The 20,992-nt window shown below is 44.6% G+C and overlaps 1 protein-coding gene across 2 annotated transcripts; it reads left to right on the top strand.

Annotated features, from left to right (window-relative positions):
* The first annotated feature begins 10,651 nt into the window (after nt 1-10,651).
* On the top strand, nt 10,652-19,450 carry ADPRH (ADP-ribosylarginine hydrolase). Of its 2 annotated transcripts, XM_045540202.1 has the most exons (5): nt 10,652-10,931; nt 11,811-11,906; nt 13,090-13,423; nt 15,681-16,041; nt 16,855-19,450. In XM_045540202.1, exons 3-5 carry the CDS (start codon nt 13,111-13,113, stop codon nt 17,255-17,257), a joined length of 1,077 nt encoding a protein of 358 aa, XP_045396158.1. In that variant the 5' UTR covers nt 10,652-10,931; nt 11,811-11,906; nt 13,090-13,110; the 3' UTR covers nt 17,258-19,450. The 2 variants fall into 2 exon arrangements, with proteins under 2 accessions (XP_045396158.1, XP_045396159.1); XM_045540203.1 differs by lacking the exons at nt 10,652-10,931; nt 11,811-11,906 and having other exon boundaries at nt 11,931-13,423.
* The last annotated feature ends 1,542 nt before the right edge of the window (nt 19,451-20,992 follow it).

Raw genomic sequence — 20,992 nt, 5'->3', positions numbered from 1 at the left:
TGCTTCATCCCAGCAACAAGTTAGGCAGGGCTTGGTGGGTGACTGCTGTGTCCACCTTAGATCTGCAATACCCCAGCTTTGGAAATCATGCAGGCAAGACTTGCAAGGACAGGACCCCACTGCATCATTTCACCTTCTCCATTAGGAGAAGGGGCTTTGTGAGCACCCTCCGACCCCTGTGTCAGGTTCTGGGTCTCAGACGCATATTTTGAATAATTACAGGGAGGAGGGAGGTGATGACTTCCACCTTACCTCTAATAGATCAACACTACATTTTCAAGTAAAAGGCATATACGTCAGTGGTAAGTTTGTGCTTCATATTTTCTCGAACATTTAGTCAGATCTTAGATTTTACTCAGTACATGTAAGAATGATGTAATTTTTTTAAAATGATAATTTTACAATATGTTGGAAATTATGTCCTGTGCAGGTATTTGAAGTAATATAAAATTACAGATGTCACTTTAAAAATGAGCAAAGCAATACATAGTTTTATAAATTTCATGTGGGGATATATGAGTAAAAATTTTGAAGACCACAAGACACCCTCACATTTTAAGAGTCCCAGTAAAATCCTAGCCTGCCTCGGAGAAAAAATATATTAAACGACCTTTTGCCATTAGCACCTTGTAGTGACTTAATCAGAGAGATTGGGAGGAAAGGGACCAGATAGGTACTTTTTACTAGTTTTCCCCTTCCTGACTGCAAAATACAGAAGGCTTCTCTTCCAAAATTATGCACTAATGGGATGTGTTTAATCCTTCTTCCTCCTTAAAATAATAGTTAAAAAAAAATTTTAAAGGTATATCCACAATCAAAATGAGACTAGGAGCGTGATCTGTGGACCAAAGATTTCTGGGGTAAATATCTAGAGACTGGAAGGTGGAGGGAGGTGATGGCTGAGGCAGAGTATCCATATTACTAGAAGGAAAACCCAGCCATGGGTTAAAGGAGTTTGCTCTGAGGAGCAAGCCTGGGGTTGGAGAGGAACAGCAGGGACGACTGCTTTTCAGTGTAAGCTCTTCGGCACCACTTGATTTTTAAATCCATCTATAGTTTTACTTTATTAAAAACAAAAGGAATTCTTTTTAATGTTTTGATGTGAAAAATTAAAATTATAAATTTATGAGAGAATATTTTTATAATTCTAGGGTGAAAGAGAAAGACACAAACCCTGGAAGCCACACACACAGAAAAAAGATATACAGAGTTGACTTTATAAAAATTAAAAATATTTACATGGTGAAAGACACCATAAATGAAATTAAGACAGTCATAGACTGTCTGTAGGGGGCCCTACAGGAAGGGGTGTCTGGGACCCAAGGGACCGGCAGCTTTGCTACTCAGGAAGCTCGGGGTGGGGTTGAGGAGATGGTGAGAACCCCACAGGGGAGGCCTCACTCTCTGCTTTGCCTCTGAATAGGATGATGTCTGTGGAAATGATGGTTTGATCTCTTCTCTTTTGACCTTGGAGCTGTTTTACTTCCCCATGCCGATAAAGCCAGGCTGAGCTCAAACTTTCTAACCTCCCTTCTGATGTCCATAGGGAGGGCTGGGCTGGATCTTGGCAGTGGCCTTGGAATCCCTGTAAGTTTTGCTATTTGCACAATGAGTTCCCAGGGTCCAAGGTGCCGGACAGCCTAGCTGCTGGGAAAGCCCCTTTCCCACAGTAGGCTCTCTGTTGCCGAGGAAACAAAACCCATTATTGCATTGACAAAAATTTTGGGGGAAATTTTGTTTTTCCTTTCCTTTTCTTTCTTTCTTTTCTCTTTTCGTGCTTTTTCCCTTTTTTCTTTCTTTCGTTCTTTCGTTCTTTCTTTCTTTTTTTTTCTTTTCTTTTTTATTTCAGACAGAGTCTTGCTCTGTCACCTGGGCCAGAGTGAAGTGGCATCATCATAGCTCACTGCAAACTTAAATGCCTGGGCTCAGGCAATCCTCCTGCCTTAGCCTCCCGAGTAGCTGGGACTACAGGTGTACACCACCGCGACCAACTAATTTCTCTATTTTTTGTGGATTTGCTCAGGCTGGTCTCGAACTCCTAGCTCAATTGATCCTCCCGCCTCAGCCTCCCAAAGTGCTAGGATTACAGCCGTGAGCCACTGCACAGGGCCTGTTTTTCCTTTTCTAATAATATACCCCTCCCATGGGGTCTGGAAGTTCATTTTTGGACATGGCTGCAGTCTCAGCAGGGAAGTGTCACAGAAAGCTCTCTGATCACTGTTTCAAGACAATGTCCCAACATGCCCACCCGGCAATCAGCACTCTGGTTTCTGCCATGGACTGTGGAGGGTTGAAATGCTGCCCTGGCTTCTTTCCCTGCTTTACTCCACCCTGTCTATAAGGCCTGCACCCTACATCGGGTGGCCAGACCTAGGCTGAAGGCCACAGTGCTCCCTAGTAGTGAAACCGTCTGCTAACGGGGGCGTAAAACGTCATCAGAATGAGAACGGTCACCTCTTCCTCTTAACAGGCTGTCACACTCTTTCTGGTTCTTTGAGATGGAAATTACCGAAGTGCTTGCAATGAAAGGAGAAGTGGCCATTGAGCACTAAGCCTTGTTCAGACTGAGGGCCCTCTTCATGTTGCCCACTGCCGGTTCTCCCTCCCATGCTCAGCACTGTGCCCTCCCTGCCTGCGATTCCTGACCCACCAACCCTCAACTTCCTGCACTTCCTTTCCCCACTCTGTCTGCCCATCCAAACATCTTTCTTCCTTAAAGGACCAGACCTAATGCTACTTCCTCAAGAAGCTTTCCTGACTCTTCTGATCTCCATCTGCTCTTTCCCTTCCTCAGCTCCTAATGTCTGTGCAACTCATTTGACACATCAATCCAAGTCCCCCAAAATTTACTGAGTGTCTACCATGGAGCTATGTCGAGCACTGGGGAGGCAAATATGACTTGAGCAGGAGAGATAAGAACAAGGTGGACAGATCCTAAGAAAACAAGCAAGCAATAGCAGAAAAAGACCAAGGCAACCAGCTGAATATAGGTCTTCAGCACGGCAAAAATGCCAACAAAATATTGTGAGATATGAGTCGAAATAAAACATACCATGACTAGGAATTATCTTCATGGATTCTCTCTACATGAGCCAGATTCTCAATTTTAAACTAAATGTAGAAAATAGAGAGGATCCCGAAAAAAGTAACAAGCAGTAATAAAAAAAGATGCTAAACTGGGCAACCCAGAGAATAGAGAAATGGAGAGCTGAGATTTTTGTAGACTGGCCAAGTGGTTTTGAGGTGTTTGGTAATGATGCTTCCTTGCTTTGAGGTGTTTCTGTTTCTTTGTTTCAGCTAGTAATGGACATAAATGCCCTCTATGCCTGTGGATGACCAAACGGGAGAAAATAATCTACATTAAAGCAGGAGAAATTTGTGTTGTGTTTAAGAAAGAATTTTTTTGTGCTGAAACCAGAAAGGGCAACTTTCAAACAAGGTTGCAGAGTTTCACTGTCTGATGCTTTGAGAAAAGAAGAGACAAACCCTGTGTCCAGGAGAGTTGAGACTTCTCTGCCTGAGAATGAGGGACCACGGTGGAATCCTGGCTTATCCTCAATTTCCATGATTCTGGGATCCGTGCTGTTCAGAGTCACTGCCATTGGCGCTGCCCCCAACCCTGCCACGTTGCCCCCTGCCACGTTGCCCACTCACAAAGTTACAAAAATCACTCTTTTCAGTTTCCTGTTTCATTTTCCCTGTCCCTTGAGAAACAGAGAAAGGGGCCAATGATCAGGCAGCAGGAGAAGCCAGAGCTGATCTTGGTACTTTCTCAACGGGACAGTATGGCTTGAATGAACTAAAGCTGGAGGGTCACTCCTACCTCTTTCCTCCCCCCGCCCTACCCTTCCCCCTTCTCCTTCTTCCTTTTTGCAAATTTTTCTGAAACGTGAACCAGACATTTCCCATGTGTTTCTTATTAACAATGTAATATGAAAATGATCTTTTAACAAAAGGTCATCGTTTCTAGGTTTCAGAAGAGGAATTCTGTTCTGTTCATAAAATTAAAGACAAATCTCATGGCTTGATGGAAAAGGGAAGTTCCCCTTCACTAACTTTCCAGAAAGGCAACACTTAAAGCTTACCTTGCAGGGGCACATCTAGTACTGTTTGAATACGAGAAAGAATTTGGCCACTTAAAGGCTCTGCAGAAGGGCCTGATATTTACAAGAACCACATCACAAAGAAGAGAATTTGATAGCGTGAAGCAGCACTCTGAGACTGATCTCCCTGGAGCCTTGAACTGACTTCTCCAGGGCCACCACATGAGGTTGAGTGACTTGGCCAATGGCCGCAGACACAGGTAGGAAACCTGCCTAAACTGCCTGCCATTTTGGAAGCATTGGTTGTCCTTTATTTAGATACCTCACCCCACGATTCAGGAGTTTTCTCCAAAAAGCAGTTTCAAGAATGAATGCCAGAGACCAAGGGAGAAGGGACAGATACCACATCAGAGGGAGAAGGGGTGGGCTGGAAAGGCAAGAGCGACTCAATGTTCCCTGATTAAATTTTTCTTTACCCCTGTGTCAAGGACTCTTCTCGTGACAGAAAAGAGAGCAGATTCAAGTAGGTTAGCCCAGGCCAACTCCAATGGCAGGACTATGGGGCAGAGGCTGTGTGAAAGAAAAATAGGTTTGGTTTAGGGAGTAGTTACGGTTCACTTCCTGGAAATTGTATTTCCACCCACCGAGAGTCCAGTGGGCAGTGGAGTCCCTTAGGGTGGGGCTGTGGGCAGGAGCATGGAAGGTCCGTTGCAAAACCTGGGAGCTGGCCAGCTGAGCTTCCCTTCCTGCTGGAAATTCCAGCAAAACCGGGAGAAAGGGAGCAGTAGAGGTCACCAACTAGGAAGTGTACTGAAGAAGATTTGACAGTCCGCTGGTGGCTCTCCAGATCAAAGGTTGGGAAGCCCTGACCTCTAGCACCAAGCTACCACATGGCGGGAGGGGAGGCAGCAACATGGACTTCCCTTGGGTCTCTTTCTGTTCCGCTGAGAAGGGCAGAAGTCACTCCTGGGTTTTTAAAGACAAATCTGTATCCACTTATCTCTTCGCCTCTCCACATCCCCACCTCCTGCTATATTTGATTACTACTGCCTGCTTACTAGAATTACAGTGCCTATCTTAGATTTTTCTTTAAATACTACTTTTAGACTGTCATCAAGTTGAGGCTGAAGCCTCTTTCAGGGAGGGTAAGGAATATTTTAAAAATGAGACTCTTTCTGAGTTCATATCTTCAATGTAATCAATGTTTAGTCAATCGTGCCATTTTGAGTTTTTTCTAAGTGGCAGTAGAGGGAATGGAAGTCCTGGCTGGACTTCAGAGCATCTGTGTTCCAGGTCTGCTTCTCTCCATTTGTGTAACTGAGTGTCACACTCTCAGTAACTGTCTTCACAGGCCTTGGCTTCCTCAATAGAAAATGATGGGTTATGCAAATGTCCTCTGGCACTAACATTTTGTGATTTAAACTTCCTTTCTTTCTTTCTTTCTTTTTTTTTTTTTTGAGACAGAGTCTTGCTGTCTCACCCTGGCTAGAGTGCAGTGGTGTCATCATAGCTCACTGCAACTTTAAACTCCTGAACTAAGCAATTCTCCTGCCTCGGCCTCCTGAGTAGCTGGGACTACAGGTGTGCCACAACGCCCCGGCTAGTTTTTGTATTTTTGGTAGAGAAGGGGTCTTGCTCTTGCTCAGGCTGGTCTCAAACTCCGCACCTCAAGCCATCCTCCAGCCTCAGCCTCCCAGAGTGCAAGGATTACAGGCGTGAGCCACCACACCAGGCCTGTAATTTAAACTTTGATCTATGTATATATGTATCCTATTATTTTAAAAAATGAATTTAGGACTAGTGTCCAGAGAGCCTATTTTCCTTGATGAGCTGATCTTCTGGATGCCTTCTCTGTACACCCTGACTGAGCTGATAGTGTCTCTTTCATATTTGCCATCCCTGTACCTTGAACACTCAGCCTTTTCATGCTCCTCATGTCATCATACTCTACAAAGTCTCTCTTCCATTAGTGTGATCTTTGCCGTACCTCTCTAGCTGCAAACAGCACCTAGCAAGGTTCTTGGCACATTTTAGATGCTATATTAGTCAGGGTTCTCCAGAGAAACAGAACCTACACACACACACACACACACACACACACACACACACAACACACACACAACACACACACGTCTAGAGAGAAAGAGAGATTTACTTTCAGGAATTGGCTTACACGGTGGTGGAAGCTGGCAAGTTCAAAATCTACAGGGTAGGCCAGCAGGCTGGAGACCCTCAGAAGAGCTGCTGTTGCATCTTGAGGCCAAAGGCAGAGTCTGCTGGCTGAATTTCTCTTCCTCAGGGGACGTGAGTTGTTTTTTCTATTAAGGCCTTCGACTGATTGAATGAGGCCCACCCACATTAGGGAGAGTAATCTGCTTTACTCAAAATCTACCGATTTAAGTGTTAATCCCAGCTAAAAAACACCTTCTTAGAAACATCTGGAATAATGTTTGAGCAACTACCCGGGTACTGTGGCCTAGCTAAGTTGACACAAAATTAAGCATCACAGATGCCAAGTGTTCTTGAATTGAACTGACAATACAGGATATGCGGGTGGTTGCTTTGCTTTCCTATTATCCTGTACTAGCTTTCTTCTGTTTTCTTCATTTTCCCCCCATTTTAATAAGTGTACATAAAGGTCTAAAACATCCTGTGGTATGTTTTTCTTTAAATCTTTTTGTTTTTTTGTCTGCCAGAGAGTCTAAGGGGCCCTATCTATTAACCATTTCCTGTTAACTCATTTTATTTTTTTAGACTTTTTTTTTAGCTCTCATCATTTAACTAGGCAGTCATGATTACATGTATGTGTCACAATCCATTCAGGCCCACAAAGTGGCAAAGAGTTGTTTAATCTCTGCTCTTTTGATTATCTGTGCTTCTGTTTTCCTTTGTTGAAACAGTCTGGCCATGGTGTGGTAGGAGAGCAATTGAGCACCAGGACCCAAGACTTTTTTGTATCAAACTGGAAGAGAATTTATTCTAGAAGTATTATCTTATCTGAGCATTTGGAATCCATTGTACTAATACTATTATTACAAATGACACAGAGAATGCTTACAATGTGAAACTAAGTGGTTTTTTAAAAGGACCTAAAATTGTATATGCAAAATGATCCATTTTTTTTCAAAAAACATGTGCAAAAAATGGACTGTAAGTATATACAACCTGAGTGGTGGATTGTGGATGGTTTCTATTTTTTCTGTGCTTTCTAAAATTTCTTTATAAACATAATATATAAAAATTAAAAATTTCCTTTCATCTCTCCCTGCAAACTCACCCATTTCCTTCCTGAGAGATAATTGTAATCATTATTAACAATTTGACATGTATTCTTCCAGTCATTTACACACACATATGTGCATATGTGCACACATGTACAGCTTTTTCATGAGCATAGATAAGACCATATGTATTCATCATTTTAAAATTTGATGTTTTAACTTAAGTGTCTCTATGCTCTTCCCATTTGAGCACCTCTATGTCTGCCTTATGGTTTTAAACAGCTCCATAGTTTTTCCATAGATAGTTCCACCATAATTTAGGGGAAGGAAACTAATATTCCAATTCTCTGCCATTAGAAACAGTTCTGTGAAGAACGTCCAGAAACATTTATCTTCATGAACATGTGTGCATATTCCTTCAGGAGAAACTCCTAGAAGTTTTCTCAACATTTCAACTGGAAGCATGCATTACTTTTATCATCAAAAAGACATGTTACTGTACTTGTCTCCAAATGCATCAAGTCTTATATATTAAATATGTACAGCTTTTGTATACAAATCACACTTCAATAATATTTTTAACATATCAGTAACCTAAAATCAGATCACTTGGCTGAGTCTACTCTGTGAGAGCAGGGACTGTCATGTCAGGCCCTAGCATATACTTAGTATACAGTAGGTGTCTAATGTCTGCAGAATATATAAAGATCATTCCTGTACATCATAAAACTCTTAAGAACAGTACCACTTTTCCTGCTTTGCAGACGAAGTGCCTGAAGCATCTCAGAGATCAGGCGTGAGCCCTACAAGTTTGTTTCTCAGCAAGAGTCTCAACATAGCAATTGATTCTGTATCGGTGAGTACTGAAGATGCCTATGATGTGTTTCCCTTAATAAAACAGGGGACAAAGAGCTAAGTCTTCAACATATTTGCCATCCCAGCATCTATACTAATGTCTAGCACCTAGTAAAATGCCAAATACTTATTTGTTCTTGGCAGAACAACATTCACTATTTCCTTTGTAAACAAAACCCTGATTTTTGTGTAAGTATCTACCTCTTAGGGAAGATGTTCTATCCTTGATCAAAGGGAAACTCATCATAATTTAACTTGCCTGCCAGTGATTGGTTTAGTCTTCTGGGCCATCTTTGAGAACAGTTTCTTTATCCTTGAAAGAAGACACTTGCTTTTTCCACTGGACGTTGTCTATAACTGTAACTGTGATTTGGTAGCAGTTTAAAAAGTCATTCTAGGGATAAAAGTAACACTATCCTTACTGAGGATAGTGGGGCCAAAAGATGGGAGGAACCGGGTATTTTTAAAAAAATTTTTTTTGTACAGACAGGGTCTTGCTATGTTGCCCAGGCTGGCCTTGGACTTCTGGTCTCAAGCAATCTTCCCAGTTCAGCCTCCCAAAGTGTTGAGATTACAGGACACAGAACTGGGTCTGTGATGATTGTATTGAGTTGCTGAGTTAACCCTAAGGACTTCTTACCTCTAGAGATTTTGTTACATAAGATAATGTGTCATTATTTAAGTCTGGGTGAGTATGTAGGTATTTTGGGGGTAGGGGAAAGTGATGATTATTTGCAGTTTCTTGGAGCTGGAAGCATGCTAACTTATAAATTATCCTTTTGGTATGTAAGACCATATCCTTGATGCCCCCAAAATATTTTTCAATTTTAATTAAGGAAAAAGGATGTCAGTAGGTGTTAACTACTGTGGAAAGATGGTAACATGGCTTATGTTGTGTGATGGAGATGAGAACTGGGGATATAGAGAGACAACTGGGCTGGTAGTAATTTTTTATTGCATAATTACTACACTGATAAGCACTAAAATTTTTACATTAATTGCTTTGTGTGATCCTCAAACCACCTCTATGAGGTAGGTACTATTATTTTCCCTACTTTACAACAGTAGAAAGTGAAGCTTAGCAAGATGAAGGGACTTGTCCAAAGTCTCTCACTCAAAGTCACTTACCCAAGGTAGTAAGTGTTGTTGCTGAGGTTTGAAACCAGGTAGCATGGATGTCATGAGTCTGTGCTACAGTGGCAAGGTTCATCGGCACCATAAAGTAAAAAGCAAACTAATTGCTAACAACCTCAGTTATTCTTTATATTTAAGCCAAAGAAAAACTTCCCCCATGGATTCTTACAGAAAAAGCACTGTATAATGAAAGGGTGAATGACCCAAAGGATAGATTTCACACAGAGGCTATGTGGGAGCAATACGGCCGGTTTATTCACCTGGGTGCGGGTGGGCTGAGTCAGAAAAGAGAGTCAGCACAGAAGGGAGTTTTTATAAAAGGGGATAACTGACCCCTTCCCACCTGCCCTGTTCAGTTCTTTGTTTCTGGGCCAAACTGGCAGGTGAAGAGTGGCAGAGGACGGTGGGTAGAACAGCTCTTTGTAGTAAATTCTTCTTCAAACAACCAACTCCTATGACCCCGTTACCCCAGTCACATCCATCCTCTGCTCTGGTGTCGTCCTTATCAGGAGAGCTAGGGAGGGAGAGCCTTCATCTCTATCAGGGAGAGAGAGGGAAGGAATGCTGGCTGCAGCTGTCTGTTAGATCCACAAAGTCCAGGGACTCCCCAGACTCCTGCGGCTATTGTTTTACAAGCCTAAGTTCTGCATTAACCACATTCTGTCCTACACATACTTTGCAGGTTCCCACCTGGAACAAACCTAACATATAATATGAGCAGTATCCTCAACAGACCTGTTAAGCTGAAACAGTGTAGAGTTTTACAGGGAGGCTTATTATTTGAAATGTCCCTCACTAGGGAACTTTCTTGGACTGTATCCTCAGAGGCTGAAAATCTTTGATGATGAACTTGGTTTTTGTAAACACCCCAAAGTCACTTAGGCTAGGGTTGGAGATGGAGATGAGGATTCCCTGGGAAAGGACATGGGAACGTTTTGAAGTAACGAAAATATTCTCTTTGTTGATTATGGTTACCCAGGTGTGTGTGTGAAACTTACTGAACAGCAAACCAAAGGAGTATAATTTCATTACGTGTAAATTATATATCAATCTTTTTAAAAAAGCTCTCAGGCCAAGTCTAGTCATTACAGCAAGAATGATAGGCATAGAAAATTAAAATTTTTGAAGAAGTATATAGAATCCTTGCATATGGTAATTCTAATTCGCTTTAAAAGTGGCATTATGAATGTAGACAAAAATACTCTTAGATTTTCTTTGCTTTTATTTATGATCAGGACGAAACAGATCTATACTTCTGGCAAACAAGTGACAAAAGTGTAAGTTAACTAATTTAATCCTCACGATCGCTCTAAGAGGCAGACACCGTATCCCACTTTATGGATGAGGGGCCCAGAAGCCGGGCCCGGGCGCCGCCCTCATACCCTCGTCAAGCACCGGGCGCGCGGCGTTCACCTCGGCGCCGGGAAAGTGGGCGTGAAGAGAGGCCAAGGCGTCAGCCCCGGGCCCCACGCAAGTCACTGACGACAGGCAGACGAGGGCCGAGTTCCCGGAACTGCCCCCCGCGCGACGTCAGGCTTTTCCCAGGGCCCTCCGGCTCCCTGGTGGCGGCGACGCAGGTTCCGTCCGCCCCCCGTGGGTCGCAGAAGGGCGCGGCGGCGCCAGGAAGCGGCTTGCAAAGCCCCGAGACTCGCTCAAACTCAGCTCGGCCGAGCTCAAGGTGAGGGGCGCCCACCCGCGGTCCCGCCACCCCGGCGCGGTCCCGGAAGGCGGCGACACCGCTCCGTCCTCGCCCGCGCGCGCCCCGCTCCCGGAGGCCGCCACGTCCGCCCGCCTCCGCCCCGCTCTCCGCGGCGACCCGCTGCCTTCCCTCCCGCCCGCCCGCCCCCGCTGCTCCGCAGGGGTGACCGGCTCCCCAGCTTTCCCAGGCCCCGGCAGGATTGCCCGGAGAGGCGGGGCGCTGTGCGAACCCAGTGTGTGTGCAGGTGGACGTCTCCCCCAGCCCCCAGAGCAGGGGACTGTCCGGACGCAGCTGACTAAACCTCAGTTTCGAATGTAGAGTTCGGGTAGGGGGATGTGACCCGTGCAAGTTCACAGGAGTTCAAGGAATGACAGCGCCCAGAAAGCCCGAGGCCAGCGCACTACGTGCGGAAGTTAAAAAGAATTTGCAACAGGAAAAGATGCTGGTCTTCTTCCCCCACCCTCGCTTGCAACTCACAAAAACACCCAGTGGGGTGGAGAAATAAGGAGTTACAGACAGGACGCCCAGGACGTTGGGAGGGGGGTTCAAAGTTAGTCCTCAGAGGCCAACTCTGCTTGGTCTCTAAAAATCTCAGCGCAGGACCGGACCTCAGGGAGCATCTACATCTCCTTCCCCGCCCTCCAATATGTAGCTCCTGGGTGTCCGCAGTCACCCGACTCGTCCGCAGAGTCAGGTCTAGTAGCCCAGAACTCCAGTGCCTCCCTAGACGTCGTGTATAAGTAATAAGATATGTAAATAACGTTTTACAAATAGCCTTTGTGAGCTCAGAAACTCAGCATGATCAGCAACTAGGTGTTGGCAAGCTCAATCCATCTTTGTCGCTCCCTCCTTCTCCAGGTGCCTGCCAGCCTGCACCCCCTGGCCCACAGCAGAGCAGCTGCAGGACTCCAGGGAGCCTCAGACTTTAAACAACCCAGAGTAAACAGGGTTTGGGTAAGTGGACGGGAGGAAGGGCGACGGGGTGGGCAAAGAGCTTGAGCTGAGGGAGAATGAACTAGTCTACCGGCCCTTATAAACGTGTTGGCCTGGCTGGCCTTGAACCTGAAATCCACAGGGAAGGGACACCCCAGGGAATTGGCTGAGGAAGGGCACCTACAGCACTTCACCCGGGATTTAATTCATGGTGGGTATATTAGCAGAGATCTTGCTTGATGCTCTAGAAGCCCACCATTTAGCAGAAAAACAAAATGTAAATATTGCTGTTGAAGGCAATGTTGTGGGGAGAAAGTATTCTAGTTCAGTAATAGAAAACGCTTTTCCCCTGGTTGTGTATGACTAATAGCAACAATAACAAAAATAGTGCTTACTATGTGCCAAGCACTGTTCTAAGTGCTTTATGAAAATTAATTCACTTCCTCCTCTCAACAAATCCAGTGGTTGTTACTTTTTTTTTTTTTTTATCAGTACTATTTTACACCTGTGGAGGCTGAGGCACCAAGAGGTTGCCCACGGTAAGCAGGTGCAGCTGAGGCGAGTGGTGTAACACCAAGCACCCTGGTCTGGCCGCAATCAGGAGATTTGGGTGCCAGGGCTTCCACTCTCTGGTTGTGTGAACTTAGCTTCTCTGAGCCTCAGTTTTCTTATCTGGGAAATGCACAGTGTACTCCCTCCTTGGAGAGGCAATGAATGTGCAGGCACTTTATGAACTGTGCATTGTGATACTAATAGAAAGAGTTATTATTTAAGTAAAACCTTGCATTTCCAAGGCCAAATCTCATCTAAAAAGAGAAAATGATGAGCTGGGTTGAACTTGCAGAATTTAATGGGGTTACCCCTCACCAAGAGGCAAACATAGAGTCTTAGCTAAAATCACAGGGTTTGGAGTCACATTCCTGCATTGGAATCCCAGCCCTGCCACTCATTAGCACTGTGACCTGAGACAAGTCACTAAACATTTTTGAAACTGTTTTATTGCTATGATCCTCCGTTTACTCATACGTAAGACGGGCCTAATAATATATTCCTCATAGAGCACTTATGAAGATTCGATGACATGCACCTAATACAATGCCTACAAGTAGTAAGTGCTCAATAAAATGTAGATGGGGCTTTCGTTTTTTTTCTGATTCTTCTTCCTCCTCATGCCCCCTATGTGTCTTAATTGCCCTCCCTAAAGACAGCCTCTCTGGAGCCCAGCATGTGTGGGGGACTGATGGAGAGGTATGTGGCTGCCATGGTGCTGAGTGCGGCTGGAGATGCCTTGGGGTACTATAACGGGAAATGGGAGTTCCTCCGGGATGGGGAGAAGATACACCAGCAGTTGGCCCAGCTGGGCGGCTTGGATGCCCTGGACGTGGGAAGGTGGAGAGTGAGCGATGATACGGTGATGCACCTGGCCACAGCGGAAGCCCTCCTGGAAGCTGGGGACGCCCCAGACTTGGCTCGACTGTATTCCCTCCTTGCTAAGCATTACCAAGACTGCATGGAAGACATGGATGGCAGGGCACCAGGTGAGCCGGCCAGAGGGAGGGCAGGGAGGGTGGAGAATAAAACTGGCCCAAGGAAATCATTAAGAATGTCAATGGAGATTTAAATATCAGGGAGACAGTAGTGTTTGTAATTGTGATAAAAATGGAAACAACCTAAGTGTCTCATTATTTACTTAATTATGGTGACACATTTGCAATCATTTAAAATTATGCAGGGTGACTGCAGTAAGTAATAATGTATATTTCAAAATAAGTAAATTTCAAGTGTCTCAGCACAAAAAATGATAAGTGGGGTGACATATATGTTAATTAACTTGATTTAATCATTCTATATGTATACATATATCAAATCCTCTCATTGTATGCCATAAATGTACCTCATACAATTATGATTTATCAATAAAAATAATATTAAAGTAAGTGAAATTATGCAGATGAATACTGATATAGGAAGGTATTATATATTTAGTGAAAAAAATAGGACACAAAACAGTATGTATGGTATGAACCCACTGTTCTTTAAAAGAATAGATGTGCATCTCTGTATTGGGAGAGGTCTGGAAGAATATACACAAAGATAATAATTATATCTGGGTGATGGGTTCTTATTTAAATTTTATTTATTTGTATTTTCTATGTTTTCTGTAATGAACAAATATAAAAAAAAATTTTGTTTTCTTTTTAAAGAAAAATGGAAAAGATCTTGTAGAAATTTGTCTTCTGGTCCCAGGGCTGTCCACAAGTGGTTCTTGCCCACTTTGGGAACTTGTAGCCACTTGGGCCAACAGGTGATTTTCCCCTTTCTCTGGCCCACCTGACCTGCCTGTCCTCCTGTTTTAGTCTGCTAGGGCTAACAACAAAATACCATCGGGTGGCTTAAACAAGAGAGATTTATTTCTCATAGTTCTGGAGGCTAGAAGTCCATGCAAGTCAAGCTGTTGGGGTTTGGTTTCTTCTTAGGCCCCTCTTCTTGGCTTGCAGATGGCCACTTTCTCTCTGGGTCCTCACATGGCCCTTCCTCTGTGTGCATGCATCCCTGGCATCTCTCTCTGTGTCCACATTCCTCTTCTTGTAAGGTCACCAGTCAGATTGGCTTAAGGCCCACCCTAAAGGCCACATTTTAGCTTAATCACCCTTTAAAGGCCCTATCTCCAAATCGAGATGTTAAGGTGGGTGTTAAGGCTACAGCATATGAATTTAGGAGACAGAATTCAGCCCATAGTACTACCTTATGAAAAGCTCTTCACCACCATACCCAGTAGCCTCTGGTGACCCCCAAGGACGAGCCTTAGAAGCCAATCTCTGTTCACTCTAAGTATCTGATAGCTCATCAGTTTGGCAAGCAGAAAGTTTTCTTTGCCTGTGCCATCCATGAACGTTGTTGTGAATGAACTGACCAATAAGGGAACTATAATACCACACTCCACAGTATGTTGCTGCCATTGTTTGGCACCTGTACAGATTCACAGCTGCCTGGTAAGATAGGTCAATGGGACAAACCTGCTTACACCATCAGGTAGGGGACAGCCAAGGCCCAGTAGTTCAGTGGCTCATCCAAGGGCACATTGCTCCCCCGAATTCACTGCTCCTCATCTGAGCCCAGGGCTTCACTCTAGAATTTGTGGCCTCTTTGTGATGATACTCAGGAGCTCCGCTTGTCAGGTTCTTACTGGACTCCTTAAGGCAGGGGTCCCCAACCTAGGGTGAATTGTATAATTATATAGTTATATATTACAATGTAATAATAGTAGAAAGAAAGTGCACAATAAATGTAATGCACTTGAACCATCCCCAAACCATTCCCTACCTCCTCAGTCCATGGAAAAATTGTCTTCCATGAAAACAGTCCCTAGTGCCAAAAAGGTTGGGGACCTCTGCCTTAAGGGCTTGGGCTTTGGAGTGTGATAAATTTTACCTGGCCACTAACTAGCTGCTTGTGTGATTCGGAGCAAATTTCCTAAACTCTGAGCCTTACCTTATTTATTTTAAAAACGAGAATAATATGTTATACCTACTTTTTTGATGTGTTGTGATATCTCAGTAATAACTGGTAATGATTCCAGGGGTCCTACATGAGTCTGCTGCTTTCGCTAGCACTGTCATGCTTAGGGTGGTATATAAGGTAAGGCACGTTGCTGAGTCTGGCGACATTCGTCATCATATTTTTCTGGCTTTCCCTTTCCATCAAAGAAGCCTGGAGACAGTTTAGTTCTTTCTTCCCCCTGGGGCCTTTGCTTTGGTTACACTGACCTCGGTGCCCTGCCCGACTCTTCCCCAGGCGGCGCCTCCGTGCAGAACGCCATGCTGCTGAAGCCAGATGAGGCTGGTGGCTGGAGGATTCCCTTCAACGGCCACGAGGGTGGCTGTGGAGCTGCCATGCGGGCCATGTGCATCGGTCTCAGGTTCCCTCACCCCAGGCAGCTGGACACGCTGATCCAAGTGAGCATTGAGAGCGGGCGAATGACCCACCACCACCCCACGGGCTACCTGGGGGCCCTTGCATCTGCCCTTTTTACAGCCTATGCTGTGACTGGCAAACCACCTAGGCAGTGGGGAAAAGGGCTGATGGAGGTGCTACCAGAGGCTAAGAAGTACATTGTCCAATCAGGCTACTTTGTGGAGGAAAATCTTCAACACTGGTGAGTCTGTAGAAGCATGCACCTGCCAGAACATGGTTAAATCTGTGTGTAGACATGCCCCTGCACATGTGTGTCTAGGATTCAGAGATTGTGGTTCTCACCGCCCAGTCCCCTCCTTGCCCACCTGCCAAAGATTTCAAGTTCCTTTCCAGCAATGGTTGTCACGAAGTAGCGAAGTACAATAAATACCTCAATGAGTGGCGCAGCTGCATTGCTTTCCTCTTACGTAGGAATCCTGTCCTGTGTTCCAGCTCTGTGTAGTTTTTGTGGCTGTTCTATGCTGAGATGAACTTTCATGCTTATTTCCTATTTTCCTAGAACTTGCTTTTTCCGTGTCATTTTGATGCATAAATACTATTTTCAAATCCTTGATTAAAATGCCAGAGAGAGGTTTTTCCACTAGCTAATTAATAAGTGGTAAGGCCATGCCTTCCCCTTTTTGTGAGTTCACTTCACATTCTCTTTCTTAGAATAAAGAAGGCTTTCTGCTGAAGTCACCCATGGTCATGCTGTCCTGAAGTTCCCCCTTGAAAGGTGACATGACATTATTGTCAACCCAGGACAAACAAACCTTTATTTCCTACCGTTTAACTTCATATTTGTCTTCTTTGTTCAGCGACAGAGTCTCTGCCTTTTTTTTTGTAGATCCTTAGTAAAAATTTATTGAATGAATCGTACTTAGAGATAATCTTGATTTTTATATAGTTTATATATTGGTACAAAAAGTTGACGTTATCTTGGAATTTCCTCTGTTTGCACATCTATCTGGTGCTTTTCTTTATGGCTTTTTACTTTATTTTTTCCTTCCTACAGGTCCTACTTCCAAAACCAATGGGAAAAGTACCTAAAACTTAGAGGGATTTTGGATGGCAAATCAGCCCCTACCTTCCCCAAGCCCTTCGATGTGAAGAAGAGGGATCAGTTCTACACGTCCGTGAGCTACTCCGGCTGGGGTGGCAGCAGTGGGCACGATGCCCCCATGATTGCCTATGACGCCATCCTTGCTGCAGGAGACTCCTGGAAGGAGCTTGCCCATCGAGCCTTCTTCCACGGTGGAGACAGCGATTCGACAGCCGCCATTGCTGGCTGCTGGTGGGGAGTCATGTATGGTTTTAAAGGAGTGAGTCCCCCCAACTATGAGAAACTGGAATACAGAAACCGGCTGGAAGAGAGAGCTAGGGCTTTGTATTCTCTCGGTCAAGGGAAGACGCTGTAATTACCCTCTAGGGAGATGCGATGTTCATTTCTGGTGGTTTCTTCTTTTGAGTATTCCCATTTCTGCTCTGTTTCTTTTCACTTTTTCCACCAAAGAGTCTTAGCCTTGTACTCAGGAAATTTTGAGATAACAAATCCCTGGGGCACCTTAAGCTCAATCTTTTCAGATTCATCTCATTCTCCCTGAATCTGACCCTCTTCTTATATTGAAGAGTCTTTTATCTCAGTTGATGGGGTCAGTAACTCCCAAGACAGAAATCCCAAAACCTCATATTTGAGTCTTCATTTTCATCATGTAATTGTTCTAAAGTTTTTTTCTGTTTGTCTTAGGTTTTAGGGGCAGGAAACCAGCAGCCTTAAGGCCACATGTGGCTTTCTAGGTCCTTAAGTGTGGCCTTTGGACTGAATCCAAATTTTATAGAACAAATCCTTTTACTAAAAGGGGTGTAGCAGAGAATGGTGAAGCTTTGCTTCCCTCCTTTGGTGCATAGAAAAAGAACAATCTGGAAATCATAAAGCTTCAGGTTCCCCACCCCTGGTGGGTTCTCTGACAATGTGGACTCTGAGACAAGGATTTGAGTGCAAGTAGTTTTTCTGGGACACGATTCCAGGAACTACTGGTAGGAGAATGGGGAAGTAAGACCAAGCAGGGAAGGGGGCGTTAGTGAGGGTTTCCACTGTGGGCATTTGGGATTCGGTCCATCTGGGTCCCCTGCTTAAGGCAATTCTCAGAGTAGTCCCACCCGAAGGACAAGCAAACCAGCTTCCATCTGTCATTGGTTGAGGACCACTCCCAGGGATGCTACCTCCCTGGTACTTCTTGGCTTGCCTTTTGTGCAAGCCAAACCTGAATGTCTTCAGGTAAAGACTCAGAGATGCTTGCAGTAGCAAGCTGCAAGGTGCATGGGAACAGTGAGGGTATATGTGGGGTCCTAACAGCATCTACTAGACTATTCTACCTCCCAAATATATTTGAAAACTATCACCTCTTTTATCTTCATGCACTGAATATTTTCAACTGGATTTCTGCAATCCACGCTGCCCTTGTCTGGTGAGGTGCCACTCCTAGCTGCCCTCAGTACTTTCCTCGTCAGGGCACCTGACACGTTACCAATTTTGTTATTGTTTATTTTCTTGTCTGTAATCGCCTCTGGACAGAATCTGGCATGATGCCTGGGTACACAATAGGCACTTCATCAGTACGTATGCAATAGTTGTCGTTAACTCACCTCCTGTCTGGTGACTCCCTCCTTACTCTCCAAAGTTATCTTTACAAATGACAAGTCGATCATGCTGGATTTTGAATCATGTTCCCATGAATACATCATCCCCTTTCTTCATTTCTTGATGCTCTTCCCACTCCTTTTCCCCTTTTCCACCTGGTAAATTCATCCTCATCCTTCAAGACCCAGCTCAGGTAGAACTTCCTGGGTGAAACCTGCTTCGACTGTTCAGGCACTTGGCCATCTTCTAACTGTACCCATAGCCTTTTGCCCCAGCCCTGTTGCCTTCTGATCCGGCTATGTGGTGATCGTTTGTCTTCTGGGTCAATCTCAGGTGCACTCTGCCCAGCAGACATCCAACTCAGAAATGAGATGCCATCGTCACCTTCATCTGGTCACTCTAGTCTCAGCCATAGGCCTGCTCTCGTTTGTCTTGTTGTCAGGCAGTAAGGAAGAACACTCCCTTCCTTCCCCTTTCCAGAAAACCCAGAACTATGACTCGCACAATTTTTCCTTCAGATCTTTGGTTTTCAGCAAGGGGAAGTGGGGAAGGGAGGTTGGATTATAGCTGCCTCCTAGTTAGTCCCACAGGGATTTACTTTTCCAAGTCCTTCCGGTCTCTTTAGGACATGGCATGTGTGGGGGGTGGGGGAGGCACTGGTGTAAGGCTTTAGCTACAGTTGTACAGAAGAGGAAAAGCTCTTTAGAGACCCCGTTATACTTGCTTTGTCAATTCTCACTCTCCATCACAGGCACACTTCAAAAACAGTTTAGACTTTCACACTCCTTTTTATCAAACCTCAAAACCTCCTCCCCAGACTTCACTCTCAACTGGTGGCCTTGCTTCCTTGTCTGTGTGTTTGTGTGTGTGAGAGAGAGGAGGGAGGATGACAGTGATTGGGGAAAGGAGACAAGCTTAATTGTGTGCATAATATTAGAGTAAATCAATAAAGATGGTGCGATACACAGTATGAGTTTGTCATGCTTACCAGGTTAATATATGTGTACGGAAAAGCAGAATAGGTCATATGTGACATTTCAGGAATTGCTGGTACTTTTTTGAGCTGCTTTGTGATGGGGTTTCGTTTGCTTTCTTTCTTACCCAAGATTGCTAGATGTCTAGAAGTCTTGGCAATATTTATTTATTTATTTCTCTATCTATCTATTTATTTATGAGACAGAATCTATTCTGTCACCCTAGTTAGAATGGTTAAGGACGCAGGGTCATTCAGATAGGGATGGGGGCAGCCTGCCATCAGTTTTTTTCATCTTTCAAGTTTGGGGTTGGGAAGAGTGACACCCAGGGAGTAGGGGAGGCTCTTTCCGTTTGGAGAAGGAGAAAGAAAAGGAAGAAAAGAGTGTTGCCATATATCAGACATTTCACAACAACCCATTAATAGATGAAGAAATTGGGCTCAGAGAGGTTGCTGTCTATCTAAAGTCACACAGCTAGAATGAGATGGAGATAGGGTTTAAACCAGGTCTGTTTGTCCTCTAAAAGACAGGAGAAAATCAAACCAAAGTGCTTTTCCAACTCACACACCATTCAACACAACGCTTCTGACATCAAGGTGTGAGAGTTGTTTCCCCACACACCAGCCAAGTCTCTAGCAGACACCAGCTGGTTGTCCTCTAATTTAATTCAATTCTGACGCTATCAGATCCCACAAGTTAAAGTCTCAGTCCTGCAGGACTTTCCCCCATTTCAGATGCCAGTCATATGTCGCAGATTGTGACCTGTGCTTCTGACCAGCTGGCCAAAAATCAGGGTTCCTACGACCCCCTCCTCAGGTGCTGTTAATTTGCTAGAGCAGCTCACAGAACTAAGGGAAACATTTCTTTTTACTGGTTTATTATAAAGGATGTCACAAGGGCAGATGAACAGCCAGATGGAAGAGATGCATGGGGCAAGCCATGTGGAAAGCGGCGCAGTTTCCACATTCTCCAAGCCTGCAGGCACTTCCATGTGTTCAGTTCTCCAAATCAGGTCCTTTTGGGTTTTTATGGAGGCTTATTATATAGGCATGATTAATCGATTACATCATTGGCCACTGGTGATCAACTAAGCCTTTAGCCCCTTTCCCTTCCCTGGAGGTCAGGGGGCGGGGGTAGGAAGAAAGTTCCAAACTTCAAATTACATGGCTGGTTCCCCTGGTAACCAGCTCCATCCTGAAGCTGTCCAGGGACCCATCACTAGAAGAAGAGATGCCCCTATCACCCAGGAAATTCCAAGGGGTTCAGGAGCTCTGTGTCAGACACTCCTATCACTCAGGAAATTACAAAAATCTTACAAGCTCTGTGTCAGGAACTGGGGGCAAAGACCAAATATTAGAACAAAAGATCCTCCCAGCAACCCTATCTACCAGGATTTTAGGAGCTCTGTGCCAGGAACTGGGACAGAGACCAAATATATATTTCTTATTATATCACAATACCACAGTCTCCAAAGCCTTTTTCTTTGCAGACACTCTACCACACTCTGTTAGCTCCAAGTGTTAGAAAATCATTTCTTA

The sequence above is a fragment of the Lemur catta genome, chromosome 1 (genome assembly GCF_020740605.2).
Source record: "Lemur catta isolate mLemCat1 chromosome 1, mLemCat1.pri, whole genome shotgun sequence".
Taxonomy (NCBI): Eukaryota; Metazoa; Chordata; class Mammalia; order Primates; family Lemuridae; genus Lemur; species Lemur catta.
Note: the sequence above shows the minus strand (reverse complement) of the source record. Positions and strands in the feature narration are given on the sequence as shown.